Source organism: Pseudorasbora parva, chromosome 8 (assembly GCF_024679245.1).
Source record: "Pseudorasbora parva isolate DD20220531a chromosome 8, ASM2467924v1, whole genome shotgun sequence".
Lineage (NCBI taxonomy): Eukaryota > Metazoa > Chordata > Actinopteri > Cypriniformes > Gobionidae > Pseudorasbora > Pseudorasbora parva.
The window spans coordinates 42552457-42565329 of NC_090179.1; the positions used below are offsets into that span (position 1 = coordinate 42552457).

Here is a 12873-nt window from a genome sequence, read left to right on the forward strand (position 1 = left end):
TGTGAGCGTGTGAAACCAATCAAATGCGCGTGTCTCACGGCCAATGCGTGAGAGTTGGCAGCTCTGCAATAATTCAAACCCTAATAGCTTTTTGTATAAAAAGATTTCCTCAAATAATAGTTAGTCCACAGTCAACTCAAGTCAGCACGTTAAGGTATTGTTGTCTGTTACCACGGCAACTACTAGTGTCCAGGAATTAACCATAGACTGTAAAAAAATTATGAACGCATTTCTCGTGTAAATGCACACATGACGAGCGGCAAAATTGCAAGAAAAGCTTGTTGTTTACTGAAAATTGATAAAAATCATTCAATATCCTTTTTTTTAGAATAAATGTATCAAAACATCAATAAAATAGTTCTCAGATATTTTTTTTTTAGAGTTGCATCAAAATTGTATTTAACAATTGTATGGATTTGAAATATAGGGATCTGTTTTAATGTACCCAGGTGTACCTAAAATAAAAAGTTTAATATACAGGTTAGTGGCTCTTTATTTCTTTTTAATTACCCACTTATGTTCACTGTTCTTTTATAAATACCTATAGTTTTTGTATTAAATCTATATTAATCTAAGTTTAATCGAGAATTAAAAATCAATTAAAGGCTCTTTAATGCACGTGTGGAGCGAAGGCTGGCCCGTGTAGACCGATCAAACAGACGAGCTACTGGAGCTCAAATTGCTCAAGAAGTTAATTCTTGTTCTGATAGAAAGGTGTCAGAATACACAGAGCATCTCAGTTTTTTTGCGTATAGGGCTGCATAGCCCCAGACCAGTCAGGATGCCCATGCTGACCCCTGTCCACCACCGAAAGCACCCACAGTGGCACGGGAGCATCAGAGCTGGACCACGGAGCAATGGAAGAAGGTGGCCTCGTCTGATGAATCACGTTTTCTTTTAGATCAGGTGGATGGCCGGGTGCAGGGAACACATGGCCCCAGGATGCACTATGGGAAGAAGGAAAGCCGGCGGAGGCAGTGTGATGCTTTGGGCAATGTTCTGCTGGGAAACTTTGAGTCCTGTTACTTTAACACGTATCACCTGCCTAAGCATTGTTGCAGACCATTTACACCCTTTCATGGAAACGGTATTCCCTGGTGACTGTGGCTCTTTCAGCAGGATAATGCTCCTGACACAAAGCATAAATGGTTCAGGTATGGTTTGAGGAGCACAGGTGTTGACTTGGTCTCCAAATTCCCTGATCTCAATCTGTAACACTGCCACAGTAAAGCCCTGCACGATGCTCACATATATATACACTCACCTAAAGGATCATTAGGAACACCATACTAATACTAATACTAATACCCCCTTTTGCCTTCAGAACTGCCTTAATTCTACGTGGCATTAATTCAACAAGGTGCTGAAAGCATTCTTTAGAAATGTTGGCCCATATTGATAGGATAGCATCTTGCAGTGGATGGAGATTTGTGGGATGCACATCCAGGGCACGAAGCTCCCGTTCCACCACATCCCAAAGATGCTCTATTGGGTTCAGATCTGGGGACTGTGGGGGCAATTTTAATTCAGTGAACTCATTGTCATGTTCAAGAAACCAATTTGAAATTATTTGAGCTTTGTGACATGGTGCATTATCCTGCTGGAAGTAGCCACCAGAGGATGGGTACATGGTGGTCATAAAGGGATGGACATGTTCAGAAACAATGCTCAGGTAAGCCGTGGCATTTAACAATGCCCAATTGCCACTAAGGGGCCTAAAGTGTGCCAAGAAAACATCCCCCACCCCATTACACCACCACCACCAGCCTGCACAGTGGTAACAAGCCATGATGGATCCATGCTCTCATTCTGTTTACGCCAAAAATGTGTTTCAAATATTTTGACATTTGGCCGCTTCAAATACACTATAGTGGCAAACGTTTTGGGACACTTGCCTTTACACGCACATCAACTTTATTATTATTTATTTATTTATTTTAAATGATGTACTATTCTGGGGACCGTTCTTTGTACGTGGCTAACTTGGTTAGCTGGATTTGATTATTGACAATTTGGCTTGATCTTGGATTGTTTGGTTTTTCGAAGCTCATCCTGGACTTGCTGTCATAGCATCAGGTCCGCAAGCTTAAACCTGCTCGGGAGCTTATTTCATATAGACAGGATTAGATTGCATCTTGAGGTGATATTTAAAATCTGTCCCAGCCGCTGCTACTTTACAAGACTTAATTACTGAACCAGGGGCAATAATAATTTAAAATAATAATAAATATAAAAGTTTATTTGAAAATAATATTTTAATGGTAAATGTACTGCATTTATTTAGCGCTTTTATCCAAAGCGCTTTACATTTTTGCCTCACATTCACCCATTCATACACCGACGGCGATGTCAGCCATGTAGTGCGCCATCCAGCTCATTGGGAGCAGCTGGGGTTAGGTGTCTTGCTCATGGACACTTCGACACTTGGTCAGGTGGAACCGGGGATTGAACCACCAACCTTCTGGTTTGTAGACAATCTACATGAACCAGTGAGCCACTGCCACCAATAATGTTGTATAATATTTGCGTATAGACACAGCCACTTGATTGAGAGATTTATTTGTGAATTGTGATGAAATGATTACTTTATAGCTGTATTGGATGTTTACACACATTGTGCTGTTAATCTTCGTCGTGCATTAATTTGAGTGATGACGGATAATATGGGAGTGGCTTGATGCAGCGCAAGAGATGCAGATCATTTGATCTTGACTGTTAAGAAACTTGAATTAATACTACCATACAACCAACCTGATTTAAATTGAAAATTAAAAATGAAATTAAAACATTTAAATAAAAAAGTAAAGTGTGTACAAATATTATAGAATTGGGAATATAAATAATGGGAATCATGTTCATCAAAACAGTGCACATGTAATTTATTTAAAGGGGGGGTGAAATGCTGTTTCATGCATACTGATCTTTTTACACTGTTAAAGACTTGGAATCCCATACTAAACATAGACAAAGTTTCAAAAGTTAAGGTGGACGTTTGATGGGAGTATTTCTTTGTCAAAAATACTGCTTCCGGTTAGTCATAAGTTTCGGCAAGTTTTTTGCGATCATGCGTCCCCTTTGACGTTAATGGGGGCGGAATTTCCTTGTATGGGCCTTACGGACAATTCTACCGGAAGCGCGAGAGAGAGGAAGAGAGCGAAAGTAACAGGCTACGCCCATCAAAGCGCTGGCTTGTAGGATGCTGGACAGGTGATGTGCACATAACAATGTCACCAAAAAAGTGCGTTTTTGGTTGCCAGACCAAGACAGTCCTGCACAGATTCGCCAAAAACCCCGCGTTAAGGCAACAGTGGATGTAATTTGCTTTTCCGGATCAGCAACTGAGTTGCGTGAATGTTTATATCTGTTCGCTGCATTTCGGTGCCGACTGTTTCATAAACAAGGCCCAGCGCGACGCCGGATTTTCCCAATCGCCTAATGCTGAATGATGGAGCAGTCCCAACGTTAGAAGGGTGAGTGAGACTGCTTCAAATGTCTGTGTTTTTTTTAGTCCGCTTTACACAAACCACGCGTAAACACACAAACACACGTGCACAACTGCACTTCCCACATGTACACCTTCAAAGACAAAAATACGACGATATAATTCAAGTATAAATATGTAAATAACACAAGCCGCTAAGCATATTATATAGTTAGTGTATAACTTGTACCACATACAGACGTCCTGCTCTAGTCGTTTTTGCTGCTGCTCCTGTTCAACTGCAGCCTCTGGGTCTGATTCCGGATCATAGATGTATGGCTGTATCTGATTAAAAGCCATATTTTTATTTTGAATAAAGTTTTTTTCCCGCTGTTAGGGATGACACAGCTTTACGACGCACTCGACTCAACATAGCAGCAGCAAGCACACGTCATTATTTAGCTCCGCTCACACGACACGCCCCCACCCGTTCGGCTTTTTTCGGAAAGACTCGGAGCAGCGCATCTTTCTTATATAATTATTAAAAAAATAAAGACTTTTCGGAGATATGCAGGATGCAATGCTACTCTATAGGTACTCAAGATTGACATGACACTGACTGAAACTGAGTGTTTCACCCCCCCTTTAACTTTTATGTTGGTTTGGTCGTTTGTCTGTTTCCTTATAAAGGTCCAGAAAATAGTTTTTTCTTTTTTTTTCTTTGCCAGGTGGCTTTTTTAATTATATGGTGTCTGTAATACGTTCGATAATGTAAGGAAAGAAGAGGATACGGGGGTCGGCTGGACGGTTGATGCGTTTCTTTATTTCTTAACTCAATAGTCAAAACACACTCAATAGTGTGGCTTCTCTCAGACTCATAACACAATGATCACTTCCGGGTCGGCACTTCCGGCTTCCGGTAGCTCAGTCTCTGGGTGTGTGTGGCATCAACCGTCCGGTCTCTCTCTCTCTCTGGCTTCCGGTTCCACTGGCGTTTTATCCTCTCTCCATGCCCATTACTGGAACAAGATACAGGTGTTATCAATCTGCGTCCAACCCACTCACTTACCGCTCATCCCGCGGCTCTCTCTCCCGCTGCAGACCTCGCTAAACCACGCCCCCCTTGCCACATACCCCCACCGCCCGACTCAGGCCGGGGAGCCGTCCGGCCTGCAGTCCCCCCCTCCCCCCATTTCTGGAGAGGAAGTCGGCCACAGCCATCTTGAGCACCCGGCCTGTGGACCACCTGGAACTTAAAAGGCTGAAGAGCTAGATACCAACGGGTGATCCGCGCGTTGGTATCCTTTATGCGGTGGAGCCATTGGAGAGGAGCGTGGTCCGAACAGAGGGTGAACTCCCGCCCCAGAAGGTAGTAGCGGAGGGTGAGAACGGCCCACCTGATGGCAAGGCACTCTTTTTCGATGGTGCTGTACTTAGCCTCTCTCTTTGAGAGCCTACGGCTAATGTACAGCACCGGCCGCTCTCCCCCCTCCACCTCCTGGGCCAGGACTGCGCCCAGCCCCCTGTCCGACGCGTCAGTCTGCAACAAGAAAGGGAGAGAAAAGTCAGGGGAGTGTAAAAGCGGCCCGCCACATAGAGCAGCCTTATCTTGGGTGAAAGCCTGCTGGCACGGCTCCGTCCACTGGACCGTATCTGGTAGCCCCTTTCTAGTAAGGTCAGTCAAAGGGCTGGTGAGGTCCGAATAATTTGGTATAAACCGTCTATAATATCCCGCCAGCCCCAAGAACTGCCTTACCTCCTTTTTGGTCTTGGGTCTCGGACAGGTTGCAATCGCGGCGGTCTTATCAATTTGGGGACGCACCTGTCCATGACCCAAGTGGAAGCCCAGATACCTTACTTCCACCCGCCCAATCGCACACTTCTTCGGGTTGGCCGTGAGCCCCGCTCCTCTCAGCGACCTCAAGACCGCCCTGACATGCTGCATATGCCGCTGCCAATCGTGACTGTAAATCACGATATCATCCAGATAGGCAGCAGCATATGCGGCATGGGGACGCAAAATCCTGTCCATGAGGCGCTGGAAGGTAGCGGGCGCCCCGAACAAACCGAAAGGAAACGTGACAAATTGGTGCAATCCAAACGGCGTGGTGAAAGCTGTCTTTTCTTTGGACAATGGAGACAAGGGGATCTGCCAATAGCCCTTTGTTAAGTCCAATGTCGAATAAAATTGAGCCGTGCCCAGCCGATCAAGCAACTCGTCAACCCGCGGCATTGGATAAGCGTGGAATTTCGACACTGCATTCACCTTGCGATAGTCCACACAGAACCTGACCGAGCCGTCGGTCTTAGGGACCAAAACTATCGGGCTCGCCAAGTCACTGTTGGACTCCTCTATTACTCCCATATCGAGCATTGCCCCTAATTCCTCCTGAACCACCTTTTTCTTGTGTTCAGGCAAGCGATACGGCCGGCTGCAAACTACCACGCCCGGCTCGGTGGGTTGATGTTGGTCGCGGTGGAGGGCCGCGAGAGAGGTGATGATATCCGCAAATGGCGTGGCAGAAGACGGCTGCATGGCGGCGGCGCTGTCCTGCTTCCTTCCCGGGTTTCGGCACCAGTGTAATACGTTCGATAATGTAAGGAAGGAAGAGGACACGGGGGTCGGCTGGACGGTTGATGCGTTTCTTTATTTCTTAACTCAATAGTCAAAACACACTCAATAGTGTGGCTTCTCTAGAAAGCACGCCACTTTTCAAACGCGTCCTTCTAGGCATTGGTTAAACGGGTCGTGTACGTGGCCTTGTGGACGCTGCGCCCTGCCCCCTCAAATTTTTTTAGGGGCGGGGCAACAACGTCCGGCGGCCCTCGCCGGCCGCCTGACTGACCCTGACCAATTTTGGTGGGCCTGACCCTCTCAGGGGCCCGACGGGAGCCCGCAGAAGTTTGGGGCCACAAAAAGCAGTTCGTCCTTTCTCCACAGGGTGGCAATACGCCGTCCCACTCCAGGATTACGACAGTGACATTCATTTATATGGCGGGGTGGACACATTCTCATCCCACAAAACCGTTATTTGTCCACTTACCCACTAAAGTGACGGAATGACCCCTAGCCCCCAGCTGACCAATGTTGACCACCGCCCCACCCCCAGGCCACGCCCCCCATCCCACAAAACCACTATTTGTCCACTTACCCACTAAAGTGACGGAATGACCCCTAGCCCCCAGCTGACTAATGCTGACCACCGCCCCACCCCCAGGCCACGCCCCCCATCCCACAAAACCACTATTTGTCCATTTACCCACTAAAGTGACAGATTGACCCCTAGCCCCCAGCTGACCAATGCTGACCAACGCCCCACCCCCAGGCAACGCCCCCCATCCCACAAAACCATTATTTGTCCACTTACCCACTAAAGTGACGGAATGACCCCAGCCCCCAGCTGACCGATGCTGACCACCGCCCCACCCCTAGGCCACGCCCCCCATCCCACAAAACCACTATTTGTCCATTTACCCACTAAAGTGACAGATTGACCCCTAGCCCCCAGCTGACTAATGCTGACCACCGCCCCACCCCCAGGCCACGCCCCCCATCCCACAAAACCACTATTTGTCCACTTACCCACTAAAGTGACGGAATGACCCCAGCCCCCAGCTGACCGATGCTGACCACCGCCCCACCCCCAGGCCACGCCCCCCATCCCACAAAACCACTATTTGTCCATTTACCCACTAAAGTGACAGATTGACCCCTAGCCACCAGCTGACCAATGCTGACCAACGCCCCACCCCCAGGCAACGCCCCCCCATCCCACAAAACCACTATTTGTCCACTTACCCACTAAAGTGACGGAATGACCCCTAGCCCCCAGCTGACCGATGCTGACCACCGCCCCACCCCCAGGCCCCGCCCCCCAGCCCACAAAACCACTATTTGTCCACTTACCCACTAAAGTGACGGAATGACCCCTAGCCCCCAGGTGAAGAAAACATCCCACTTCTGATTTATTCAGTGGATTCCTTGTTAAGGCCCTGTGGACACATGTTAATTAAGTGTATGTTTCATAAATATGAACAATATTATTGATAAAACCACCTCTGCTGTACTCTACACACTCAGTGGAACCAATCCATGTCTGTTTCATGTCACAATAGTATATAGTTTGAATAAAAACTGAATGTCCACGAAACCAGTATCAAGGGCCCACTGGATACATCAGAAATGGGATGTTTTTGTGTTAGTAAAAAACAACAAGAAAACATCCCACTTCTGATGTATTCAGTGGACACCTTGTAAAGGGCCTGTGGACACATGTTAATTAAGTGTATTGTTAATAATTATTACCAACATTATTGATAACACCACCTCTACTGTACTCTACACAATCAGTGGAACCAATCCGTGTCTGTTTCATGTAACAATAGTGTATAGTTTGAATAAAAACTGAATGTCGACGAAACCAGTATCAAGGGACCACCGGATACATCAGAAATGGGATGTTCCTGTAATATTTGGTGCCAAAAAGGGGAAACATCTCAATTGCAATGTATTCAGTGCACTCCAGATAGTGCTTAGGTAGATTTTTTTTTAAATTCAAGTTCTTGTCATGATATGAACTATTAACTGCACTCAGAAGGTGCCCCTGAGTCCATAGCATCAAGTTTCACCACAAAATTCCACTGTCCATGAACCTAGTATTTTGTATAATGGGAAAAGTTGCATGTGGGATCCCCATATCTCAGATCTGGAGGGGTCTAGAGAGCCAGGACTTGCATTCCTGTCTATGTCTCAGTGCCTTCTATTAGAATCCAGAGTTTAAAGAAGATCTGAGAAACTCGAAAATTTTCCACAAAAAAACTCAAAGGGTATGCCTTACAGATTTTTTGGGTGGGAAAAAAAATTGTTTCCAATTTTCTCAAAACTCTGGATTCTGATAGAGGGCACTGAGACGTAGACAGAAATCCAAGTTTAGTGGTGCTAGAACCTTTCAGAGCTGAGATACAGAGATCCCACATGCAATTGATCCCATTCTACAAAATACAGGGTTCATGGACAGAGGAATTCTGGGATGAAACTTGATGCTGCCGACTCAGGGGGCCCTGCTGAGTGCAGATAAATAGGTTTCATCAGAATATGTTGGCAGGAAAGATTAATACTGTTCCTGTATTGGTGCAAAAACAAGAAAACATCCCACTTCTGATGTATTCACTGGACTCTTTGTAATGGACTTGTGGACACATGTTAATTAAGTGTATTGTTAATAATTATTACCAATATTATTGATAAAACCACCTCTACTGTACGCTACACACTCAGTGGAACCAATCCGTGTCTGTTTTATGTCACAATAGTGTATAGTTTGCATAAAAACTGAATGTCCACGAAACCAGTATCAAGGGCCCACTGAATATATCAGAAATGGGATGTTTTTGTGTTAGTAAAACACAACAAGAAAACATCCCACTTCTGATGTATTCAGTGGACACCTTGTAAAGGCCCTGTGGACACATGCTAATAAAGTGTATATTTCATAAATATCATCAATATTGTTGATAAAATCACCTATACTGTACTCTACACACTCAGTGGAACCAATCCGCGTCTGTTTTATGTCACAATAGTGTATAGTTTGCATAAAAACTGAATGTCCACGAAACCAGTATCAAGGGCCCACTGAATACATCAGAAATGGGATGTTTTTGTATTAATTGGTGAAAAAAACAAGAAAACATCCCACTTCTGATGTATTCAGTGGACACCTTGTAAAGGCCCTGTGGACACATGTTAATTACGTGTATTTTTCATAATTATAGTCAATATTTCATATAAAACCACCTCTACTGTACTCTACACACTCAGTGGAACCAATCCGTGTCTGTTTCATGTCACAATAGTGTATAGTTTGCATAAAAACTGAATGTCCACGAAACCAGTATCAAGGGCCCATTAAAAACATCAGAAGTGGGATGTTTCTGTACTAATTGGTGAAAAAAACAAGAAAACATCCCACCTCTGATGTATTCAGTGGACACCTTGTAAAGGCCCTGTGGACACATGCTAATAAAGTGTATATTTCATAAATATCATCAATATTGTTGATAAAATCACCTATACTTTACTTTACACACTCAGGGGAACAAAGCCATGTCTGTTGCATGTCACAATAGTGTATAATTTGAATAAAAACTGAGTGTACACGGAAGCAGTATCAAGGGCCCATTAAAAACATCAGAAGTGGGATGTTTCTGTACTAATTGGTGAAAAAAACAAGAAAACATCCCACCTCTGATGTATTCAGTGGACACCTTGTAAAGGCCCTGTGGACACATGTTAATTAAGTGTATTTTTCATAATTATAGTCAATATTTCATATAAAACCACCTCTACTGTACTCTACACACTCAGTGGAACCAATCCGTGTCTGTTTCATGTCACAATCGTGTATAGTTTGCATAAAAACTGAATGTTCATGGCAGTAAAGGCCCCCAAGTAAGAGCCCCATCCATTCACTCAAAGGGAAAATGGACAAATAGTGCATTGGTGGGATAAAATACCCCATTTGACCCCAAAAATGTTCAGAAGTGGACGATTAAAAGGTCTCTGTAACAACATATAAAAGAGCCAAATTCATCAAAGTTTGGGAAGGGCCTTAAAAAAAAATCAGCAAAAATATTCAGTGAAAAATACAAACATGTGCTTTTCCCTCCTTTTGACCTTTTGACCCCTGAACGGGGTCGTAGGGCCACCAAACTTTTCCGCCCACTCCAGGGGCCGTGACGATAAGAAAAATGGCGCCCCCTAGTCGATCGGCCCTTTCGAAGTGGTGTACATGAAACCACTAGGGTAAGCCCATTGAAATAAATGGGGGGTGGGAGTTTTTTACAAAGGTGCTAGGGGCCCCAAATTTTGCACAGTGGCTCCTGGGGGCCCCTCGGGCGACATACTGAGAGCGCCAGGCTGTAGAGCGCAGGCAAAAAAAATTCAGCCTTTAAACCTAATCTCTCACTCAGGCCTCTGTCACTCTTACAAAGACAGAGGATTTCAAGTGATTTTTGGATGCAAGAAAGGAACTTTTTTCGAGAATGTCTTACGTTAACACGCTTCAGGGCCCTCAGTCGGGGGCCCCTGGAGAGTCGAAATCTCAAATCTCAAGGGCCTTAGACCTTCCGTCTCCGTACGGGGGCCGTCCCACGCTCTATTTAATCACGGAATGCTTTGATGGACGCATGGATGCTTTTTTGACCTTTTGACCCCTGAACGAGGTCGTAGAGCCACCAAACTTTTCTGCCCACTCCAGGGGCCCGTGACGATAAAAAAAATGGCGCCCCCTAGTCGATCGGCCCTTTCGAAGCGGTGTACATGAAACCACTAGGGTAAACCCATTCAAATAAATGGGGGGTGGGAGTTTTTTACAAAGGTGCTAGGGGCCCCAAATTTTGCACAGTGGCTCCTGGGGGCCCCCCGGGCGACTGAGAGCGCCTGGCTGTAGAGTGCAGGCAAAACAAATTCAGCCTTTAAACCTAATCTCTCACTCAGGCCTCTGTCACTCTTACAAAGACAGAGGATTTCAAGTGATTTTTGGATGCAAGAAAGGAACTTTTTTCGAGAATGTCTTATGTTAACACGCTTCGGGGCCCTCAGTCGGGGGCCCCTGGAGAGTTGAAATCTCAAATCTCAAGGGCCTAAGACCTTCCGTCTCCGTACGGGGGCCATCCCACGCTCTATTTAATCACGTAATGTTTTGATGGACGCGCGGGCGCTTTTTTGACCTTTTGACCCCTGAACGAGGTTGTAGGGCCACCAAACTTTTCCGCCCACTCCAGGGGCCCGTGGCGATAAGAAAAATGGTGCCCCCTAGTCGATCGGCCCTTTCAAAGCAATTTTCCTACACGTCCCACTTACCCTTTAAATAACGGGTCCGTGTACGGGTCCTGCCTCGGCCCCTAGGGGACGCCAGACCTAGGGGCGTCGAACACTTGTCCGTGGGGCCCTCTGTAACAACATATAAAAGAGCCAAATTCATCAAAGTTTGGGAAGGGCCTTAAAAAAAATCTGCAAAAATATTCAGTGGAAATCATAAACATGTGCTTGTTGCTTTTTGAACCTCTCGATCCCTGAATAAGGTCGTAGGGCCACCAAACTTTTCCGCCCACTCCAGGGGCCCGTGACGATAAGAAAAATGGCGCCCCCTAGTCGATTGGCCCTTTCGAAGCAGTGTACATGAAACCACTAGGGTAAGCCCATTCAAATAAATGGGGGGTGGGAGTTTTTTACAAAGGGGCTAGGGGCCCCAATTTTGACAGGGAGTTTCGTGGGGCTCCCTGTAATGCCTCGGCGAGAGCTGCAGTCACTCTGAGCGACTTTACACTGGATGTCCTAAAACGGTTGGGTGGGCTGCGTCGGTGAGCATCCGTAGGTCCAACGAACCTGACCCTTGCCCTAAGAACATGAAGACAAGCTTTTTGTAAACTTAGTAGGGAAGCGGACAAATAGTGGGTTAGTGGGACTCAGGGGGGCGGTCCCGGAAGGCGTGGCAGTGGGGCGAGCGGTCATTGGGGGTCAATGGGTCATTCCGCCACTATAGTAGGGAAGCGGACAAATAGTGGTTTAGTGGGACTGGGGGCGGGGTCCTGGTAAGCGCAGGGACCGAACATTGGGGTCAAAGGTCCATTCCATCACTATAGTAGGGAAGCGGACAAATAGTGGGTTAGTGGGAAGGGGCCCGCTGCCCGAGTGGCCCCATGTACCCAGTAACGAGATGGACAAATAGATGGTTCATGGCAGTAAAGGCCCCCAAGTAAGAGCCCCATCCATTCACTCAAAGGGAAAATGGACAAATAGTGCATTGGTGGGATAAAATACCCCATTTGACCCCAAAAATGTTCAGAAGTGGACGATTAAAAGGTCTAAGGGATGAGTGTGGTGGTCAGCAGACGAGTGTCCCCCCCTACAGGTGTCCATTACCCCCTTATTCCGGGGTCAGCAGTTTGAGAGGCGCGTAAAGTGGGGTAAGCAAAAACATCCCATTAGCCTGTTACCTAAAGGGCAAAGTGGATCCAAATTCACCCTACGGTCCATCCGGGGCACTATTTGTACAATGGCAATTTATATGAATGGGATTTTTCCCACGAACCCACTATATGTACTTCCTCTCAGACTCATAACACAACGATCACTTCCAGGTCGGCACTTCCGGCTTCCGGTAGCTCAGTCTCTGGGTGTGTGTGGCATCAACCATCCGGTCTCTCTCTCTCTCTGGCTTCCGGTTCCACTGGCGTTTTATCCTCTCTCCATGCCCATTACTGGAACAAGATACAGGTGTTATCAATCTGCGTCCAACCCACTCACTTACCGCTCGTCCCGCGGCTCTCTCTCCCGCTGCAGACCTCGCTAAACCACGCCCCCCTAGCCACAGTGTCATTACGTTGTCTTGACACCAGCCAATCGCTGCATTGCTGATCATGTTTCGAGTATCGATGCATCGCCCCTC

The 12873-nt window shown here is 46.3% G+C and overlaps 2 protein-coding genes across 2 annotated transcripts in view; both read left to right on the forward strand.

Moving 5' to 3' along the window:
- LOC137084560 (zinc finger protein 729-like) overlaps positions 1 to 12873 on the forward strand; it is a 53660-nt gene that overhangs the window by 27116 nt on the left and 13671 nt on the right. The window contains exon 6 of the mRNA XM_067450850.1: positions 5837 to 5916. Coding sequence (XP_067306951.1) covers positions 5837 to 5916 — 80 coding nt within the window. The remainder of the gene's footprint in view (positions 1 to 5836; positions 5917 to 12873) is intronic.
- The window catches only part of LOC137084840 (zinc finger protein 41), a 47447-nt gene that overhangs the window by 2098 nt on the left and 32476 nt on the right, over positions 1 to 12873 (forward strand). The gene's annotated exons all lie outside the window — the stretch shown is intronic.